This window comes from Malus sylvestris, chromosome 7 (assembly GCF_916048215.2).
Source record: "Malus sylvestris chromosome 7, drMalSylv7.2, whole genome shotgun sequence".
NCBI lineage: Eukaryota > Viridiplantae > Streptophyta > Magnoliopsida > Rosales > Rosaceae > Malus > Malus sylvestris.
The window spans coordinates 28,567,605-28,588,293 of NC_062266.1; the positions used below are offsets into that span (position 1 = coordinate 28,567,605).

General features: G+C 36.2%; 5 protein-coding genes and 3 long non-coding RNA genes across 9 annotated transcripts; 4 read left to right on the plus strand and 4 right to left on the minus strand.

Moving 5' to 3' along the window:
• Positions 1–2,869: 2,869 nt before the first annotated feature.
• On the plus strand, positions 2,870–3,700 carry LOC126629579 (18.2 kDa class I heat shock protein-like). Its single transcript, XM_050299659.1, has one exon. The coding sequence runs from the start codon at positions 3,024–3,026 to the stop codon at positions 3,489–3,491; it is 468 nt and encodes a 155-aa protein (XP_050155616.1). The 5' UTR covers positions 2,870–3,023; the 3' UTR covers positions 3,492–3,700.
• A 667-nt stretch (positions 3,701–4,367) lies between these two features.
• On the minus strand, positions 4,368–5,700 carry LOC126630259 (uncharacterized; the record flags this gene model as incomplete). Its single annotated transcript, XM_050300356.1, has 6 exons — positions 4,368–4,890; positions 4,999–5,055; positions 5,135–5,188; positions 5,281–5,320; positions 5,428–5,514; positions 5,585–5,700. Coding segments are annotated over 6 exons (435 nt in total), but the record flags the coding sequence as incomplete, so codon positions are not given.
• Positions 5,701–5,773: 73 nt separating this feature from the next.
• On the plus strand, positions 5,774–6,822 carry LOC126629587 (uncharacterized). Its single transcript, XR_007625803.1, has 2 exons — positions 5,774–6,027; positions 6,581–6,822. It is a non-coding gene; the product is annotated as an uncharacterized LOC126629587 (long non-coding RNA).
• Positions 6,823–7,379: 557 nt separating this feature from the next.
• LOC126629585 (uncharacterized) lies at positions 7,380–8,736 on the minus strand. 2 transcript variants are annotated; one of them, XR_007625800.1, is made up of 3 exons: positions 8,114–8,736; positions 7,691–7,812; positions 7,380–7,579 (listed from the first exon to the last, which is right to left on the minus strand). It is a non-coding gene; the product is annotated as an uncharacterized LOC126629585 (long non-coding RNA). The 2 variants fall into 2 exon arrangements; XR_007625799.1 differs by having other exon boundaries at positions 7,380–7,812.
• A 1,514-nt stretch (positions 8,737–10,250) lies between these two features.
• LOC126629580 (16.9 kDa class I heat shock protein 2-like) lies at positions 10,251–11,075 on the plus strand. Its single transcript, XM_050299660.1, has one exon. The coding sequence runs from the start codon at positions 10,429–10,431 to the stop codon at positions 10,894–10,896; it is 468 nt and encodes a 155-aa protein (XP_050155617.1). The 5' UTR covers positions 10,251–10,428; the 3' UTR covers positions 10,897–11,075.
• On the minus strand, positions 10,825–11,587 carry LOC126629581 (18.0 kDa class I heat shock protein-like). The gene has a single exon (XM_050299662.1). The coding sequence runs from the start codon at positions 11,455–11,457 to the stop codon at positions 11,029–11,031; it is 429 nt and encodes a 142-aa protein (XP_050155619.1). The 5' UTR covers positions 11,458–11,587; the 3' UTR covers positions 10,825–11,028.
• Positions 11,588–13,113: 1,526 nt separating this feature from the next.
• LOC126629571 (uncharacterized) lies at positions 13,114–16,595 on the minus strand. The gene is made up of 3 exons (XM_050299651.1): positions 15,979–16,595; positions 15,362–15,742; positions 13,114–13,872 (listed from the first exon to the last, which is right to left on the minus strand). Exons 1-3 carry the CDS (start codon positions 16,276–16,278, stop codon positions 13,240–13,242), a joined length of 1,314 nt encoding a protein of 437 aa, XP_050155608.1. The 5' UTR covers positions 16,279–16,595; the 3' UTR covers positions 13,114–13,239.
• Positions 16,596–17,476: 881 nt separating this feature from the next.
• Positions 17,477–19,774, plus strand: LOC126629588 (uncharacterized). Its single transcript, XR_007625804.1, has 3 exons — positions 17,477–17,583; positions 19,111–19,376; positions 19,705–19,774. It is a non-coding gene; the product is annotated as an uncharacterized LOC126629588 (long non-coding RNA).
• Positions 19,775–20,689: the final 915 nt, after the last annotated feature.

A 20,689-nucleotide genomic window follows, 5' to 3' on the forward strand; every position in this document is an offset into this window, starting at 1 on the left:
CTGATGTAATTACATAAAATGTTGAACCTTTTTGTCGCTTCATGCATCTCTGTCTCTCTCCCACCGCAGATACAATCTCATTGCTACTCGTAGTGGTTGGAGGGAATTACTTGCCAATCGGTTATTTTGAAATAAGCTAAAATATATATTGGCAGTTGAAAATATTTCAAATTGGTATTTGGGTTGGAGTTTGAATCCATGAATATCATGATATACGGTGAGTAGTGTTGGTGGTGGGGAGGAGTGCTGGGGTTGTCTAAGGCTTTCCTTTTCCTAGTCCTTTTACTTTTTGGTGGGTATTTATAGTGTTAAAAACGTTTGTGGGTGAACTCAGATGCGTTGTGTGTGTGTGTATATATATGATGCCATAATTAAATTAACGTTTATAAGAAATGTTGTATTGATGAGAATTAGAAAATTATTATAAATCCTACTAGATGCACAAGTATGTATACTATTATGGGATGCTTTAATTATATTTACGACATTTCTGTGGCATGACCATATTCACGTTACCTACTCATCATGTGCTACACTGGTGTTTGTACTCGCCCGGGCCAGGGTCAGGCTTCACGTGTATGTTTACATCGCACCATACGCTCACTTTGGTTTCATTGTAGGTGCCAGTTCTATCCTATATTGCTATAGGCAATAGGACTCATATGTGATGAGCATAACGCCAGTCTTCATGTGATTGTAGTACTAAAGCATAAATTATTATTACACCTAGTCATGTTCATGTTAGAATATCTCTGCATGAACTCGTGTGTCAGCATATGTCGATGAGCACTCGATATGATATGTTTATTTCTATGAGATATTGTGATTACTGTAAGTTATATACTTATTTACGAATTATTGTGAAGTATTGCATATTTGAGGTATTGATGGCTATGGTAAGTATTTTCATACTAAACGTAGTATGTTGTATTTGGAAACTATACTTATTTTACAGTGAAGGGTTTTAAGTTTTCAAAAAGGTTTTTACAAAGCTTTATTTTTAGGCCCACTCACTCTTGTTTTTCACCCTTCTAGGATTTAGTGGCAATGTTTGTGTCGACGAGGATTTTTGGCAAACATTGATATCGTAGATTACTCCTGATGGTATAGTTCTTATTCTAATTTTACTGTACTTTACTTGTGCTCTGACATCATGTGTGAAATGGGTTCATGTCCACTCACAAGCGCACTCTTATATTTAGACACTTTTAGGGTCAAATTTATTCACATTTTCTACATCACTATACTTTATGGCTTCGTCATTTTCCTGGTGTCCGCTTGTCACATCCCGGCCCGGGGCGGATCACTTTCCGGGCCCGTTCCACCACCGTAGCACGATATTGTCCGCTTTGGGCCCCAACCACGTCCTCACAGTTTTGTTTCTGGGAACTCACGAGCAACTTCCCAGTGGGTCACGTGACGTAATCAGCATGCCCTCCTTCGGGACGGGGTGTGTCAGTGCCAATATAGCTCGATTTCGAACTAAAAATTTAATCCAGAAAGATTGGAGGAGAAAAGCTATTTTTGAGTTAAAACCTAAATATTCTGGCTGAAAAATTTTAGATTTTAACCCTAAAAATGTGTGGATAATCGGGTGGGCACTTGGAACCGAAAACTGAAACCGAAACACGAACCAAATCGAACCGCACCGAACAGTTTGGTTTTGCAGTTTTGAAACCGAACCGCAATGTAGGAAAATGATTTGGTTTCGATTTTAGCTTTTGAAAACTTCACCGAAACCAAACCGCACCACAAATATAAAAATAACCTTTAATTGAATAACCATATTAGATGTTATGTTTTAATTAGGTGTTTGTTACATTCCATACATTTAATTAGTTGTTTCCTGCTCAGTGTTGCTCTCGGCCTCATTTGGCATTGGGGACAAAACATTTTTTATAATACTAGGGACAAAACATTTTTCATAATACTGGGGACAAAACATTTTCATTATATTGGTTCCTGTGTATGCATGTAAATCAGATTCAGTTATGTATGTTTTTTGTCTTCAATTGCTTGTTTGGGCGATTATTACTTTTCTTAGGCGCCGATGACGGGTAAGGTACTGAAGGCTTCAATATTGGTTTTTCTAGGTGATGAATGTGAAATGGATATTGACTAGGGTACCTTAATTTGTAAAAATTAGTTTATTTTGGTTGACAATATTTTGTTACAAAATGATAGAAATATATCAATTTGTTTCATTGTTATTTACTCAAACTCTATTTGATTTGGTTAGGCCTTTTCTAATACTTGCAGACTTTGCTTCGGGGGGGGGAGGGGGGGGTGACGGCAGTCTAATTAGTATTTAGCAGTAACACCTCTCTCTTAGGGTTTGTATGCTTTGTTTAATATTTTTTGTGAGAAGGAGGGGAGAGAGTGAGAGAGGGGGTCAAAGAGAATTTTTTTTTCATTTTGTACGTAAATGGTTTGAAAAAAACTATTTGAAACCGCACTGAATCAAATCAAACGATTTGGTTTCAAAACCGTATTAAATCAAACTGTAAAAATTTACAATTTTAATTTTGATTTCATTCAAAACCGTATCGAATCGAACCGTGCCCACCCCTAATGAATATTGCTTCCCATAAACAGAACCGTTCCATTTCAATGGTGGCAATTCCAACTTGCCTCGAGTCAGAGTCGATGCAATGTCGAATGGATTTTTTAACTACCAATTATTTTTGGTGGGCTCAAAAGGAACTAACCCAATTTATTCATGGACAAGAGCACTGGGCTGCCGTTCTTGAAATTATTATTATTTTATTTTTCAAAAAAAAAAAAAGGGCGTTTCAGGAAGTCAATGGAAGCTTGTAGAACTCTCTGTTTTCTCTCTTTTCTGGATAAGTATGGAACTTTCCGTAATTCTCAAAGAACCACGAAAACGCCTGAATCTTCTTTGGAAACCTATAAATACACCCGGTCCGCACCGAGCCTCATCAGATAAAGATCATCCAAAGTATCTCAAACTAATCGCTCACTAAAATACTTCTAACTTTATACCCGGCAAAAACCCAGCACACATGGCTCTCAGTCTCTTTGGAAACGGCCGACGAAGCAACGTTTTCGACCCCTTCTCTCTCGACATCTGGGACCCGTTCGAGGGCTTCAGCACTCTGGCCAACATCCCCTCTTCCGCCCGGGAAACAACCGCCATCGCCAACACCCGCATCGACTGGAAGGAGACCCCGGAGGCCCACATCTTCAAGGCGGACCTCCCGGGGATCAAAAAGGAGGAGGTGAAAGTGGAGGTGGAGGACGGGAGGGTCCTGCAGATCAGCGGCGAGAGGAGCCGAGAGCAGGAGGATAAGAACGACAAGTGGCACAGGGTGGAGAGGAGCAGTGGCAAGTTCGTAAGGAGGTTCAGGCTGCCGGAGAACGCGAAGATTGATCAGGTGAAGGCGGCGATGGAGAATGGGGTGCTGACTGTGACTGTGCCCAAAGAGGAGGAGAAGAAGCCTGAGGTGAAGGCCATTGACATCTCCGGCTAAACTAGAGTCGCATAACCGCGGCTACTTTTGGGCTTAATTTAAATGTTGTAATGTTAAATAATCACGGTTTGTTGTGGTTTTAATTTCTGTTTTTCGCATTTCCGAGTCTGTGTGTGCGTGAGATGAGTGATTTGGTGCGTCAGTTTTCATGTATGGTTTCTTGTTCTTAAAAATTATAAACCTTCACAAAGGTTGAGTGCTTTCTTATTTTGAAAGACTGAGTCCTGAATCTTCTTCCAATACAAACTTTTAAATATTAAATAATTTTTGTTTATACTCTGATTATTTTAATAAATGAAAACTAACGAAAAATTAGTTTTAATAAAAAGTTAAAATGGAGGTGTAAGTTAATAGTATTAGGAGTAGATTTTGAAAGTAAAAATATCTTTAATATTAAAAATGAACAGAAGTTTAAAGACATGAGAGAGTGTGAATTGTTTTACTGAAAATACTGGCAGAGGCCAATTTCCTTCCTTACGCCATTTCAATTAAATAATTTTTGTTTATACGTTGATTATTTTAATAAATGAAAATTTACAAAAAATTAGTTTTAATAAAAAAGATAAAATGAAGGTGTAACGAAAAATTAGTTTTAATAAAAAAGATAAAATGAAGTTGTAAGTTAATAGTATTAGAAGTAAGTTTTTAAAGTAAAAATATCTTTAACGTTAAAAATGATAGGAAGTTTAAAGGTGTGAATTGTTTTACTAAAAACTAGCCTCTCCGCACGCACTAACGTGCGTGCGAGAGGCATTTTTGCATCACGGGCGCTACGCGCCCCTAAAAGTGTATTGTGTTATTCTTTTTCATTGTAATTGTCAAGATATATTTTAATTGTATTGTGCAAAGATGAACTTTTTCTTTATCAGGCATGTCCTAAAATGTTGTCAAGTTTTTGGTTTTCACTTTGCGTAAAGTAATGATTTAAATGTTATTCATGCAATTGTCAAACAACATGAGATATTTGGATGCAAGTTCCTATCTAAAGTTCATGAACAATGGTAAGTAGATGTAAATAAAAAAAGAGTAGATAAAAGCATTAAGTAGCTCTTCTCTGTATTGATATTAATATGCAAGTTATTGTTATTGCATATATTTTTTCCCCATGTTATCTTTTCTTTTGTCAAAAAAAAATATTGCGTTCTCTTTCTTTTTTGGGTTTGTGTAGGAATACGAAGAAAAAAAAATAAAGTGGATTTTATCAAATCAAGAATGGACACAACTGATAGGAGCAATAATTTAGTTTTACATAATGAATATCTAGTTAATGCTTGACTTCACGAATAAAGACATTCTTGATTTCACGAATAATGAATATCTAGTTGTCAAGTTTTTCGTCCTTCCGCCATGCTTGCCATCCGTTTGCTTGCACTTGATGCTTTAGATTTTCATGGTTAATCTGCAAGCAATGATGATAAATTAAGAAGTCTAATTGATTAAGATGTGAATAATGCATTATAATGCACAATCCCAAATATAAAGATTGTAAGCAATTTAACCTAAATACCTTTAACTTCGATAATTTTCCCATAACAATACTTTTACTCCAGTTACTTTTAGAATACTGAAAGATAAATAAATTGTCAAGTTTGAAGTAACTAATTGTAATCATGTTTACAAAATTAAATAGTAAGAAATGTTACCTTAATCTTGTACTTCAACCTTTGTACTTTGAGACGGGTGTGATGCTTGTAAAACTGATAGAAAAATGCAATTTTATTTCTATTTGAAAATTGAATGCAATTTGAATTGATAGTATACATTCATATGAAAATAAGAGAAGAGTTACCGTATTTAGAAAAGTTGTTTGATCACTATTAATCTTTTTCCTTCACCCATAAATTGTTTTTTAAATTTTTTTTAAATTTGATAATTAATTTGTAGAATGATATGGAGAATGCAATTAAACGTAAATAGGTAAGAAATGGTGTTGTACCTAATTTTTTGGACTTTATTCCAAATGCGTATGATGTGAGGAGTTGTTGAAGGTTTTAATTCTTCTACCGCCTTTTTCATACGCCACCTATATATTAAAAGTATATATAATGTTAGATTTCTTATAACAAATTTAATAAAGAATTTAGAATACATACTGCTCATGCTTCTTTTTTTTCCAGTCTTTGAGAATCAGTTGGCTTAGATCAATAGTTTTTACTCCGACGGATATCTCCCAACCAGGTGTAAAAATAGAAACACGTCTATTTGGAATCCTAAGAATAAAAACAAATAATTTTGTTAATTAGCATGTATAGTATAGTAAGTGATTACTGAAGAAAAGAAAAAAGGTCATTGAGGTCAGAACTCAGAGAAACCATTAGCGCAATGCGATAACCCTCTCGACAAAAATCCTTATTATTTGCCCTTTGCTCTGCCCGCCACCATCATCACACCAGATTAGTACCCTTATATTCTTTCTCTCTCTCTTCCCCTCCCCCCCCCCCCCCAATAACCCTATCGGCAAAAATCCTTATTATTTGCCCTCTGCTCTGCCCGCCACCATCATCATACCAGATTGTCCACAGAGGCTGAGGCTTTTGTAAGTACCCTTACTCTCTCCCTTTCTCAATTTTGGCTTAAATTCATGAATTGTAAAAGAGGGCCGAAATTGGTCCGCATGCACCGCCTGCACTGAACACAAATAATGGAAAAAGCCCCCCTTGCACGCACAAAAAATGGGATATGTCAATGAATGTTCAACCTCTGCCCATCCCCTCCATCAAGGTCAGTAGGTCAGAAGTTGATTTAAAATGTGGAATCGATCAGAGAACCTAAACTGCAGCCGAAATCATATCCTTTATAAACAAATAAATTGAACATTTCCAGAAACCTAATTGGATGAACAAATAACTTTTATTGAATTTACAAAAGTTGAAGAGAACGAAAACTGAAAAGATGAATCACTAACCCAATTAAATTTTTCGATTTCCGGACATGCCTTTGTTCTGAAAGCTCAAATGTTTTACTAATTTCTGACACTGAGTTTGTCGATCCTTTTTTGTTTGGAATGAACTGAAACCGCACAGCAAACTCCTGAAAACCAAAATTAGCCTCCTTCCAATTACTCATCTCTAAATACTGGTGGTATGCAGGTGGTTAGTATTCAACCTCCCACCAAACTCAGAGCGTGGAAATCTTTGGGGGAGAAAACTGCCCACTACTGCTTAGCAGTTTGAGAGGTATGCGGGTTGTTTTTTTTTTTTTTTTTAATTTTCTGTTTTCCTTTCCAATATTTTTTGGATTTGCTTTATTTTTATTTTTATATTTTCTATCTACTGTAACCTTTTTTATACTTCTTTTTTACATATATGGTAAAGATATCTTTTTTCTTTAATCATGGTCGTGCAAGAGGCATTTTTTTTAATTACGGGCACTATGCAGTTTTAATTATATATTGCGTCAGTTGTTTTCATGCAATAGTGAAACAACACTTACGTGTGAGAGGATTAAAACAGCATTAGGAGGCATTATGTGTTTATTTATCTATCGACGTTCTTATTCGTTGAGAGCTGATTGATGAATTTCGTGTATTTGCAAGGGGCGTTTTCTTAATTGCGCATGCGAATTTTTTTTGCTTTTATTATAACATGTTTCTATTTTCCTATAGAAGATGAAAGTTTATTACATTAGTTTCCAAAATCTTTATTAGTAGATCGCCTAATCATGTTTTTATTCTAGAAAAATGGGTGTCACAATTTTGTTTTTGTTTTTTGTTTTTACAATCAAACCCGAGCCTTTTTCTATTAAAAGTGCAAATGGAGGTTGTTTTCTTAATGTGTATATGCCAACCCTATTTTATTTGGCATAGATATTGTACCTTAATTTAAAATTGAATACATAATGTAGTAATAAGCTTGTTTTAATTTGTGCAAAACATGTATATCTATCGTATTTTAAAGCACTGTAAAAGGTGTTCATTTTTATAACCTTCCAATCAAAAATACAATCCCATGCATGAAAAAAACAAACAGATAAGATACAGTTTATTTACTTGATAAAACAAATAATTACACCCGAACTTGAAGCTGTTCTAGTTCATATTCCTAAAAAGAAAGTAATCAAATCCTTTGCAGCCTGAATGAGCCATTAACCTGTAAATTTAAGAGGATCCATTATGTACAGAACAAAAGGAAATAGAGGAAGATTATTAGAGAAGAAGAATCAATGCCAAATAAAATTATGCCAAATCATAGAATACTAACTGCACTCTTGAGTATGATAAACTACATTCCCCTGAATCGTACACTAATTAATAGCCAAGCAACTCTTCTTCCGCTATTTCTCTTCCTTCTTCCATATTTCCTCTGTGAAACAAACTTCAAAACTGTTTACACAAATAAAAAAGGTTCAAACTTTTTATTTCCAAATAAACCAAAAATGAACATTTCTACTAAATTAATTAAAATTAATTCATCGATAGGAGGAAAAAATAATTAAACGAAATTATCCAAAATAATGAAACTATTTGTCGCCCTTCTTCTGTATTTATCTTGTGAAACCACCAACTCATATATTGAAAACGCATCATTCACTGGGGGTTCACCAATCAGCCTATATATTTGATCAAATCTGGAGTTAATGATAAAAAGGGAGATTAAAATAAATCAAACATCAAAATAACATACCTGAGAGTGAAGACAATTTAGTTTTTTGCGGGAAAAGAATAAAACCAATTGCAACTGCAAATTGCAGTTTCAAATTTGAATGCCAGTTTTTTTTTTTTCAATGTGTTAAAATTATAACCGCTCAGTTTAGGAGGATAATTATCTCTTATTTTTCAAAACAGGAGGATAATTTTCCAACTTTTCCTCCCTGTTCGTCTTCAAATGCCCTGCGATCAATTGCATAAAATGCGAACAAAATCACATTACATTCATAAGAAAAATATAAATTAAGCAATAGATTCTGGAACGTTTACGATAATACCTATATGAATTATTGTCCAATATTTTAGAATGAAATGTAGAGATAAAATTCAGAAATTGAAGAAACTTGGTGTACCTGTAAAAAGGTGGATGGAGATTGAATTGCGTTGTCCTCATTCTCCCTCGTAAAACCATCGCAGACTTTGCAAAAGAGAAACTAAATAGATAAACTAAAACTAAAGAAAGAGAGAGCAAGGAATTTACTCTCTTCTAATAACTGTAAACTTGCAATAAAAAGGTAAACTCTCTTCCGATAACCGTGTCTATTCCACGTTATGAACTCCATCTTCTCCAGTTTGTTTTTTCTCCTTGTACGTGTGTACGTGGAGTTCTTAACCGTATAACTGAGTTTAAGAGGATAATTATTCTATTTTTCTATTTTTTTAATTTATTTATTCCTTCAACATAGTTGTTTTGTTTTTACCAGTTTGTCCTCATTTTACGATTTTTCTGAATTTGGATTATGAAGAAAACAAAGGGGCTTTCTTGGTATTTTTGAATGTTTCACCAAACTGGCCTTCTCCCTTTATATATATAGATATATATAGATACTGGCAGAGGCCAATTTCCTTCCTTACGCCATTTCAACTAGACAAAAAAGCCTCATCAAATATTTCTAGTTTACTTTTCCTAGGCATTTGCCGAAGTCTTTTGGAGGGAGTTTTGCCTACGTGGTACACAAATTGGACTTGTCTTAACATTTCTAGGCTAAAACACAAAAGTTCGTCGTTTACACATCTCCGCTTAACTTTATGATTTTATTCTCTTATTTTTTAATTCAAATGCTAGAAATGTCTAAAGTGTGTAAGAAGAGGAGAACGAAAAGTCTTTAGTGACCTATTGTTGTGAGTCATCCTCACTAATCCAACGAAATGGGAGCTTGGCCAAAGGGAAGAGAAGGATAAGCACATAATGCGTATATTGTGAGGTTTAGCTAATTCTTTTACTTTTATCTACATGAACAATATGTATAATTGAGCAATATATGCAATATATAAAGCAAGAAAAAAATTTAGAGTTCATGCATAATTTGTAAAATTATTAGAGAGACAGGTCAAAGGCTTGCTTTCAACAACATCGATAATGTTCTCATTTTGTTAATGATCACCTCTACAATATGTGGGATTTTATTACAAAAAATCTTGGTGTTAGTTGGAGTGAGATTATAATATTTAAACATTCTTTTCTCATTGATAAGATTAATGTAGGACATTTTAACATAATTGGTGAATGTTTTCATACTGTTAGGACATAAATGTTTTCATGTTGTCAGGACATAAAATATCAATTTCATGTTTTAAAATAGGAGGCGAATTTTCTTTCCTCCTAATCTTTCTCTTATTTCCTCGTCTTTTATTTGAACGGTCACGGTTAAGTCACGTCAACATCTTATATTAATTTTTTTTTATAGAAACAATAAGATAAAAAAATAATGTATGAGAGGAGGAGAGGAAAGGAGATGAGAATAAGAAGGGAGAGAATCCTACTCTTTTAAAATAACCTTGATGGGAACAATAAAAGCTTTTTCAATGTTTGTGTAGAAAATCCTTCTGTTCCTTAGCGCAAAACGTGTTGTAGTATGAATTCAGTGAGAGAAGAAAGAGAGATCAGCCAGAGGAAAGAGAATGGAGAGAATGGCCTGAGGAATTATATAGACCCAAACAGAGTAGTTAGGCTCCTTTTTTGGATCCAACAGAGAAAACCCAAATTTTTTAAGTACCAATTATGTTTTGGGCCGAAAAGGAGCTAATCCGAAAAAAAAAGCACTTTCAAGAAGTTGATGGAATTGGAATCTGACGGAACTCTCTGTTATTTACTTTTTCTTTTTTCTTTTTTCTCTTTCTTCTGGATAATTGCAGAAGTCTCTGCAACTCTCGGAGAAATCTTCTATGCCATCCTATATATATACATATATACAGCCCAACCTGATTAGATAGAATCGTCTAAAGCAACCAAAGCAAAAATACCTCACTCAAATCCTACAAATTTGATACCCAGCAGAAACCCAGCATCCAATGGCTCTCAGTCTCTTTGGCAACGGCCGACGAAGCAGCGACTTCGACCCCTTCTCTCTCGACATCTGGGACCCGTTTGAGGGCTTGGGCACTCTGGCCAACTTCCCCTCCTCCGCCCGTGAAACCACCGCCATAGCCAACACCCGCATCGACTGGAAGGAGACCCCGGAGGCCCACATCTTCAAGGCGGACCTCCCGGGGATCAAAAAGGAGGAGGTGAAAGTGGAGGTGGAGGACGGGAGGGTCCTGCAGATCAGCGGCGAGAGGAGCAGGGAGCAGGAGGATAAGAACGACAAGTGGCACAGGGTGGAGAGGAGCAGCGGCAAGTTCGTAAGGAGGTTCAGGCTGCCGGAGAACGCGAAGATTGATCAGGTGAAGGCGGCGATGGAGAATGGGGTGCTGACTGTGACTGTGCCGAAAGAGGAGGAGAAGAAGCCCGAGGTCAAGGCCATTGAAATCTCCGGCTAAACTAAACTCGCATATGTTAAACCTCGGCTACTTTTGGGCTTAATGTCGTGATTAAGTTAAATAATCATGGTTTGTTTTTTGTTGTGGTGTTAGTTACTGGGTTTTGTATTTCCGAGTTTGTGTGTGTCAAACTTAATGTATGGGTTCTTCCTCTAAAATATTATATACCTTTATCAAAATTGTGTACATTTTAAATTTGTATTTTTTTTTGGAAACTTGATCTTCTTTGGAAACTTGACTGAAAAACGAGAAGAATGAATTAGGAGAAGCAGCGCCCACGGGTTTTGAATGGGAAGATCGAAAAAATACAAAAAATAAAAATAAAGACACCTCAACCTTCACCTCCTCCTTCCTCAGCCCCGGCACGTCCGCCTTGAACACGTGCGCCGTCGGCGTCTCCTTCCAGTCGATGTGCGCGTGGGCGAACGACTCCGTTTCGGACCGGGACGACAGGTCCGAGAGTGAGCGGAACGGGTGGTGGACCTGGTGGTCCCACAGGTCGAGTGAAAACGGGTCGAACACGCCCGATCGGCGCCCGAATGGGTTCGGAATCAGCGACATCGTTCGAGAATCTTCTGATCAATCAGGCAATTTGGAATTTGACTTTTCGGATAAGGAGCGGTTTCGAATTTGGGCGAATTTTACAAGTCAGTGATTAGATTTCTAGAGAGTTCGATTACGCGGCACGTTCTCCGCTTTCATCGCACGAAACATACGGGCCGTTACATATTGGCAACTTTGTAAATATTACGATGTAACAAGTATTCATCAAGGCCCAATGGCCCAAGCCCATGCCCACATCTCATTTTTATTGAAAGTATGACGTGCAACATTAATATCTCATTTCATTTTGGGTAAAAGATGTTAGGGCCCAGAAAAATTCAGTAAGAAGCCTAATTGTTCTTGGAAGCCTAATCACTATATATAGTAGCAAATTAAGCTCAAATTCATGCGTAGAGTCCAAAACGAAGGATATGCAAATTCACAATCATGCCACGCCTAAATAAATTATAATTCATAATTCGAACATTCGAACATTCAAAAAATTACAAAACTACGCGTATTTATTATGTTAGGATCTATCAAAACAAGCTTATAATATTAATACATTAAAATTTGAATTCAAATCACGTCAAGCTACTCTTCACCCTACATTATTAAGTTGGCCCATGTCACATAATGGGGCTTGCCAAAAGAGTTGTCGTGTGGACGATTATAAAAGTTCTTTGGGTTTATGTGGAAGTCAAGCTTGTGGATATTTTGGGCTGCTTGGGAGCACCAAACTTCCAGTCCCACAACTTTAGTTTCACGTGTTAAAGCTGTGAGAGATAATTCCCCATCGATTTCTTTACAAACCAACTAAAATACTTCAAACCTGACCAAATTCAAAAACCTAATTTGCCTTGATTTATGCGTTGACAGAGTATGTTCTTGAGATGTGCACCTCGTTGTAACGTGTTGGAAGAACCTTACCATTTTAAGACAGAAAAGAAATCAAAGAAGAAAATAGAGGAGGAGTATAGCCAAAAATGAAACTTTGGTGTGGGACTTGGTGCAAGAAAGAAGGAATTCTGGGCAAAATGGTTAACCTAGCCTTCACGAGGCTTCTAACTCTCTACAATAGTACCCCAAAGAGGCATGATGTACCTACAACAATGGAAAAGAGAAGGGAAGACTTAACAAAACAAGAAGTGACAAACCTAAGGGATTCTCCAGTTAGGATTTTGAGGAATTCCCCCGTCGATCAATTGAAGCCTTCAACACGCTTGAATGGGGGATGGACCAAGCAGGCCAAGCAATCTCTATGTGCTGCAAACCCTAATTCATGAGCTTTAGCCTTTCCTTCATTATGACCTTTGCCATCATGCCTCCTTTACCCTTCAAAATTACCCATATTAGAAACCCTAATTAGGCACTTCAAAACCAACGATCTCTCACGCTAAACTAGGGGACTTTTAGCTCCCACATCACACATTACTCATGCAAGTTATAATTTGTTGTTATAGTTATTCAGTCATTGCTAATAGGGGTTGTTGGTTTATCTGGAATATCTCCTAAGACATACTTTTCTATTGAGGTGTCTCAAGGCCTGGAGTCGGAAACAAACCAGGGGAGTTAAGCGTCCCAAAGCCCAAGTTCTGCTTGATCAAAAAACGTCCCTAAAAATCATATGTAGGTACTTCAAATTTAGTTTTGTGAGTTCTCTTGGAGATGCTCTTATCTACCTACTAAATATCAAAACTACATAACAAATAATAATTGTAAGATTCGCTCAGTTTTTTGTTTAGTGATACTCTTTGTAAAACTATGTACAAAATAAAAAAAATCACGAATTCACAATTCTTAATCGCTACTATCGCTGTGTTCCGAATCATATTCAACTTCGAGTGCAGCGACTTTCGAAGCACTAATTCTCCATGAAGCGGATCGAATTTTGTAGGGCAATTTGGAATGTGCACCAGTGACCATGGCACCACATTTGCCTTCCTCTTCTTCTTTCTTTAAGTCACCGGGAGGCAAGAAGCAGTCCATGGACAAACCCTTTATGTTAAAATCAACTTCCTCGATTTCCCAAGCCTCCTCCATTCGCGTCCTTGAATGACCTTCCGTGCTGTCACCTAACCTAAACAACGATACACATGTCTTGCCCCCGTGCGCAATGCTGATGCCTTCAACATTCCGGTAGTCTTGGATGTAGGACTCCATTGTGGTCTCCCAAAAGATGCTGTGGTCGTTGCCGGCGGATTTGATTCGGAGGAGATGGGAGTCCTCTAGTTGGACAAGGAGGCCGGTTTTTTGGCTGAAGTAGCCCCAAACTGTGTGCCTTATTATCTCAACGTTGGAGCTGCTTCTTGCTTTTAGGGTTGAGGGTTCGGCTTCTAGTTTTAGTATGAAGCAGTCTTCGTCCTTGATTGCTTTCTCTCCAATGCAAACTGAGTTGCTGAATAAGTTAGCTGTTGACCTTGGATCAAGACCCTGTTTAGTAGAAAAAAATAGTGTGATTAATTTGTGTATTAAGGTATTTAGTTGTCCTTTTTATTTTTATATTTTTAAAGAAAATGACTTTTGAAAACAAGCAAAGATAAAAAAGGGCTATATAGTTAGGTAAAGATTGGCAAGCGACGTGCAGTTTTGGCCCACATGTGGGCTATAGAATTATGCTATGGACTAATTGGATGGGGACGGACCAACTTAGAAGTCAGTCTTCTCAAAAGCAAAGTCAAAAAAAACCAAACTAGAGTGTGGAATCCATAAAGTACACAAATCACCATTAGAATTAGTGAAAAGTAGAATTAGTGAAAAAAGTCCCCAAAAACACGCTTTTGCTAGACCTAATGAATTACCTAAAGAATCAGATCTTATAGATTTTGAGATTCACATGCATTAACGATTGATTATAATTTAATTAAGTTTGATAGAAGTTTTTATTTGTAATTCATAATCGTTGATACAATAGCAGACTCAAATATAACAATGATCTACAATTAAGTTATGGAAGCCTGAGTGGTAATTTATTTTGTTCAAATGGTGAAAATAAAAGAATAACCAATTTTATTTATAAAAAAAAAAAACTACTCGGAAAGGGAGAGGTGGGAGTAGGGATGGGCAACGGTTATGGCGGGCGGGTAACTGCAGTTATTTAATCATAACCGTTTATTCTCATACCCACATAACCGTTTACTCGTTGGGTAATTGTCTAAACAGTTATACTCATACTCATAACCATTTATAAACGGTTAACCATACTCATAACCGTGTACCCATTTAACCGTAACCGTTTAGTACCTGTTTACCCATTTATCATTTTTAAATCCGTTTATCTTTTCTTTTTTACCATTTACTCATTTTTCAGTCGTCTTCGTATTTTTTTAACAACTTGAAAATTAAAAAAGAAAAATTTGTCATAATTTTATTTTTTTAACAATTAAACACCGTTATAGGTACATTCATTATACATTTCCGCATTTTAATTTTTTAAATCTGTATACCATTCCAATAATTGAAATAATAGTTTATAGATGATATTTTTAATTGTTAGCAATGAAGGTAATATAAAATTTGCCAAGTATTATTGGGTTACGAAAATTGTTAAAAGACAGTATTCTTGGGTTATTTGACTCAGAATGTAAAATATTAACATAATATATATAATGGACCATGAAATTTAAAGTGGTTAAGGAAAACTATATTATATTAGCTATAAAAATCATGCACTATAGTCAATAGCATTAATCTAAATTTTGTCCGATAAGGAACATGATTTGTGTTAATTTTACATATATAAAATAAATGGGTAAATGGTTATCCATTTATAACCGCGATTAATACTCATAACCGCCCATTTAAATTTCACAGGTAAACGGTTATATCTATAACTGTAACCGTGAAATTTAAATGGGCGGGTAACCGCGGTTACCCATAACCGATGGCTATTTGCTCATCCCTAGATGGGAGGGGTTAGTACCTGGAGGAGACGCCGGAGAGGACGAGGCGGGCCACGAGAGGCATGAGAGTGGTGCCATGGCGTTTGGCGCCAAGCCACCTTTCCATCACTCCCTGCACTGATCTTGCAACCAGACACCACCAATTCCAAGCACCAAAGCTCTGGTCTTTTCTGCCACAGCACAAACCCACCCATCTCGCCGCCGCCGCCAACTGATCTCAACAAGCTCTTAACCTTCAACTTGTTCTTACCACCATTCAAGCTCCTCTCTCCAGTACAAAACTCTGATGCCGCCATCTTCACCTTCCCCATTGCGTACATGCTGTCTACTGAATTCAAAGCCTTCTCTCCTCCCACTGCCGCTATGTATTGCTTCATTAAGTACTTAGCCATCGAAGATTCCTACAAATCATAAAACACAAAAATAATTAAGGAACTTCATATGTGACCAAAATTATTTATATGCAACAAAACTTCGTGTGACTTGTCATAATCCTGTCTTACTAGTTATAACATAAGGTGTTCATGTTGTCAGACTAAGAATCTGAATCATTAATAGTATTCGTTATTTTCTGAAAGTGTGATCCAAATTTCGGTCTAGCAACATAAGCATTAATAATTAGGTATAAGTGACTTACAATGGGTTGATCTTTCATGGCGTGGCTAATGGGTTGCTGGTCGATGGGAATTGGTAATGGAATCAGAGGGGCTCCAATGACTCCAAGCAAGAGCTGGACTTCGGTGTTTTTGCTTCCAAAAACCGCGTTGGCTGATTGTGATCGGTCGTTGTTTGAGGGTTTCATCCACGACTTCATGTTGTGCCATGAAATGGTGGCGTTCTTGTGATTGCCTGAAACACACATCTCTTCCGGGATTGGGACCTCGAGGACGGTTTCAAGGCCGTCTTCGCGGTCCAGATTGGGACAAAGCTTCCTCATGACGATGACAAGAAAGAGCAGAGCAGATTAAGTGGCAAAAGAGAGTTTAGGAGGAGGGAGGAGGGTGTGGGATTGGATAATATTATATGGGATGGGACTATTGGGTTATTGGTGGAGAGAGCTATTCCATGTAGGACAAGGAATACTAAAGAGGAATTAAGGTGGTTGTGAGTTGAGTCTAGGATTCAAAGGGTCCTGTATGGAGGGGTCTTTGCACTCTGCAGCTGTTAAACATTACCAACCGACCAATGGCTCTCACTCTAACGTGGTTTGCTTTGTCTATATCGTGTTTGCACGCTCATTCTCTCTCTCTCTCTCTCTCTCTGAAACTTGGTTTGTTCTGATTTTATAATTGATATAGATAGGCATCCAATGGAGTAAACTTCTCATCTAAACTCAAAAAGTGTTGAAATAAAAAATGGGTTAAAAGGAAAGTAGTGTTAAAGCCATTAAAGGTAGAGTTAGTCATGTGTGTGACCTTAATTTCAACTACCAACCAGGTTTAATTTTTTTGGAGTTGGATTAGGACGACTTTTCGACGGTTAAAGTCAGTAAATTTATAAAAATTTAATTAAAGCAATAAGTGTTTTTTTGTCAAGGATTTTAGGAATGGAGAAAAGGAAACAATGAAATCATGGAACTTGGGAATGGAATAAGAACCTACTTGATCCAATTTATGATTTTGAGGAATAGAGAATAAGAACTTAGTAGATACAATTCCTGACTTTGATTAGAATATCGTTATATAAAAAATTTACGGATTCTGCAGTCATATTTACATGCAATTTTTTAAGACAAGCAATATTGGGAAAGAGAGAATCGAATATAAGATCTCAAACATAAAAGTAAAGATGGTTCTAATCATTTGAACTATAAGTCCCTTCTGAATCCATATATTTTTAATTTTTAATTTTTCTTTTGACAAATAACAAGATAATCTATACTAAATTTATCTAAACTACGAAAGAAAAACTCAAACAGGGAACCATATATTTTTATATTCCCCTATACGATAGTAAACGAGCAAAAATGGGACGTGAATGATTCACAATACACCCAAAAAGAAAAAAGATAAAGCAAAAGGGGTATATAGCTCCAATGACAAAGGGGACTGCAAGCATGTGTTGTCCCCATACATATTAACTGTGGCATACACTTCGCTGCTTTATCATTGGATGCTGCTGCCGGGGCATGCGACCGACATTTTGATTGAGTCGACACTCGATCCACACCCAATCCAACTTTGTCTCTCAATTCCAATATTTTTGCTGCTGCTGTTGCTGCTGCACTGCATTAGCTCTATCTGTACGTGATTAATTGTTTTATTTTGTGTTTTTAGTTAATTAGTGCTTTGTTTCCCTAATTAAGCGATTTGTCTTTTGCAAGACAAGAAACTGGAAGATACAAAGCTCCTGGATTAAAACCCTAAATTAATTGACACGCGTTGCTAATGGCTGCTCTCAATCATGTCCAGCACGTTCCTATGAAATCTTGAAAATATTGTTTTTTTGTTTTTTTTTGTTGTTTATTTATTTGGATTAACTTTTATGATCGACTGGAGCGGCAACGAGGTAGCAAAGTATTGTTGTTACAGACATGCTTAGGGAGATGAGAAAACTAATCCACCAAAGATCTGCAACGCTGTCTTGCATTCTTTTTAGTGATATGCATAACTAACCAACAATAAAAAAAAAATTAAAAAACAAAGCATGAGGCATCTCTAAGAGATTATATTAGATGAGTTCATTATCTGACCTAAATGAATATTCCTTCTTATATATTTTCTATTTAATTATCCATATTATTATTTTTTTAATGCAATCATTTTGACAAGTCATACAATGAGTTAACAATACTTTAATATCAAATTTGGCATTAGAAGTATTTATTTATTTATTTTTAATTCAAACGATAGTTCTACAATTCTAAGATAGACTAAGAAAATGAAGGGTGTAACTTTGAACCCATAGTGTGGTTTTTATTTCTCACTTCCCCACTTGCTACTAGGGGTACTTCTACTATCAAGTTATTGAGCCATTTGATTATTATTTTTTTCCTGTTAGAGCAAGTCCACCCATGGACATTGCTCAAGGGACATGGGAGAGGAAAGGGCCTAAGGCCCTGTGAACTTGCTCCAGCCTTGAAGAGCCCGAGCTGTTGAGAAGGCCCGAGCTCCAGGCCTGTCAACTCTTCACAGCCCGAGAGCCTGAGTGGGTGTGACGCCAGCGCTGGGGTCAGCCTGGCGTCTGCCCCTTTTTTTATTTTTTTTCTGTCAGGCGCGTGCACCCCACTTGCGCATGGGGGCGCGTCGCCCAACAACTTTTCAAAAAAATCAGGCGACTTTTCAGTCGGTCTCAGTTACCGTTGGGAGCCACGTGGCTTCCCACGGTCCGTTTGATATCAATGGCTCTTTAATTTGGACCGTTGGATCTCAACAGTAAAAAAAAAAATCTTATTTAATATCAACCGTTCGATCTGAGATCAACGGTCGATATTAATATGCTTTCTAAATAAATAAAAAAAAGTTTTAAAATTAAGAAAAGTTACCATTGTGACACGTGGCACAATCTTGAGTGTTGAAATTCAATTTTTTTTAAATCCAATGGCAGAGATTAATTATTTGAATAAAAAAAATTTAAAATTGTAAAAAATCCGAAAAAAAATATCTGAATTTTTTTAAAAAAAAATGTTTCTACTTTTCTATAAATACCTTCTCATTATCATCTACTTTATACCACAATTTCATATTTTCTCAACTATTTTCAATCACATTCCTATCTTTCTCTCAAAGTTTCAATCCAATTTTTTTCAACAAAATGACTACTGATGCAGGTACGAATTGGATGCTTGTTAAAGATGCTGCATTGTGTACTAGCTGGGTTGAAGTTACTCATAGTTCGCGTACGGGTAATGAGATGCAATTGCGAGAAATGTGGAGTCTTATTCATACCAATTATCTTGAAAAAAATGGGTGGGAGTAGAACCAAAGAATCTATGTCTAGTCGTTGGAAATTACTTGCCAATCGTTTAGTATTTGGAGAGACGCATTGGCACAAGCTAGTAGTAATATTCGAAGTGGGGAAAATTACACGAATCAGGTAACAATATATTATTTATTTGTTTGTACTATACCCAAATTTACATTGTAATTATTTGTTTGTATTATTTATTTGTTACATACTTTAATTATAATTATTTGTTTGTATTATTTATTTGTTACATACTTTGATTATAATTTTTTGTTTGTATTATTTATTTGTTTCCTACTTTAATTATAATTATTTGTTTGTATTATGTTACCTACTTTAATTATAATTATTTGTTTGTATTATTTATTTGTTACATACTTTGATTATAATTTTTTGTTTGTATTATTTATTTGTTACCTATTTTGATTATAAGTATTTCTTCTCCCCCATTGTGTAGCTAATTCAAGCACAAGCTTGGTATGGTGCCAAAACCAAAACAAAAAATAAATCATTCAATCGGTGGGAATGTTGGAATATTGTCAAAGATTGTCCTAAATTCAGAGTTGTGCATGTCGGTCCAGAAATTGTCATGAACATCACCCCGCTATACTCTACACTTGATAATGGCTCGCATGAAGATGATGCAGAAGAAGTGCCTGAAACGCCCCTCCCTGAACAAGCGTCGGGTTCGACCCGTTATCCAATTAGGCCTCAAGGCAAGAAGGCTTCAAAGAGAAAAGGAAGTGCTTTCAAGCATGATTATGCAAAGTACATGGAAGAACTTACTCGCCATAGTGAATTGACTTTGGCGTGGGAAATGGCGAAATTTGAGGCTGATAAGGCTAGATAGGAGGCAAAAGCTGCAGTTGTTGAGAGAGAATTTCAAGCTAATCAGAGAGAAAGAGAGCTCCTTAGGCAAGAAAGGGAACTTGTTAGAGAAGAAAGAATGGCTCAACGAGATCGTGAGATTATGAACACGCCTTTAGAAGGGAAGTCTCCAAATTCTAAATATTTTTAGAAGTCGGAGAAAGAGGATGTGGTGCGTAGGAGGCGTGCAAGAGAAGCGAGAGCAAGAGGAGATGGTCCTAGCATCACAAATTGGTTAAGTGATGATGAATAGAGTACTTTTTGTAATTAGAGCCCATAGTTTTCCAATCACCTTGGGTTGTAATTTATTATTTATTTAAAGTGAGAGTAAATTTATTTAATATGGTAATATATTTATACTATAAAAGAATCTTTATTCAAATGACATAAACACACCAAATAAAAAACTCACGAAATGAACATCAAATAAAACGTACCAAATAAAATTACATAAACGCACCAAATAATAAAAACCTCACTAAAATAAAACACACCACATAAAATTACATAAACATACCAAATAATAAAAACCTCACTAAATAAACTAAAATAAAACACACCAAATAAAATTACAT

What these genes read in the sequence shown, in the direction of transcription:
- LOC126629579 (XM_050299659.1), top strand. Translation starts at nt 3,024, where the DNA reads ATGGCTCTCAGTCTCTTTGGAAACGGCCGACGAAGCAACGTTTTCGAC.
- LOC126629580 (XM_050299660.1), top strand. Translation starts at nt 10,429, where the DNA reads ATGGCTCTCAGTCTCTTTGGCAACGGCCGACGAAGCAGCGACTTCGAC.
- LOC126629581 (XM_050299662.1), bottom strand. Translation starts at nt 11,457, where the DNA reads ATGTCGCTGATTCCGAACCCATTCGGGCGCCGATCGGGCGTGTTCGAC.
- LOC126629571 (XM_050299651.1), bottom strand. Translation starts at nt 16,278, where the DNA reads ATGAGGAAGCTTTGTCCCAATCTGGACCGCGAAGACGGCCTTGAAACC. An exon ending in CCATGAAAGATCAACCCATT is followed by an intron (nt 15,743 to 15,978) that starts GTAAGTCACTTA and finishes TATGATTTGTAG; the next exon opens with GAATCTTCGATGGCTAAGTA. An exon ending in CTCTCCGGCGTCTCCTCCAG is followed by an intron (nt 13,873 to 15,361) that starts GTACTAACCCCT and finishes TCTACTAAACAG; the next exon opens with GGTCTTGATCCAAGGTCAAC.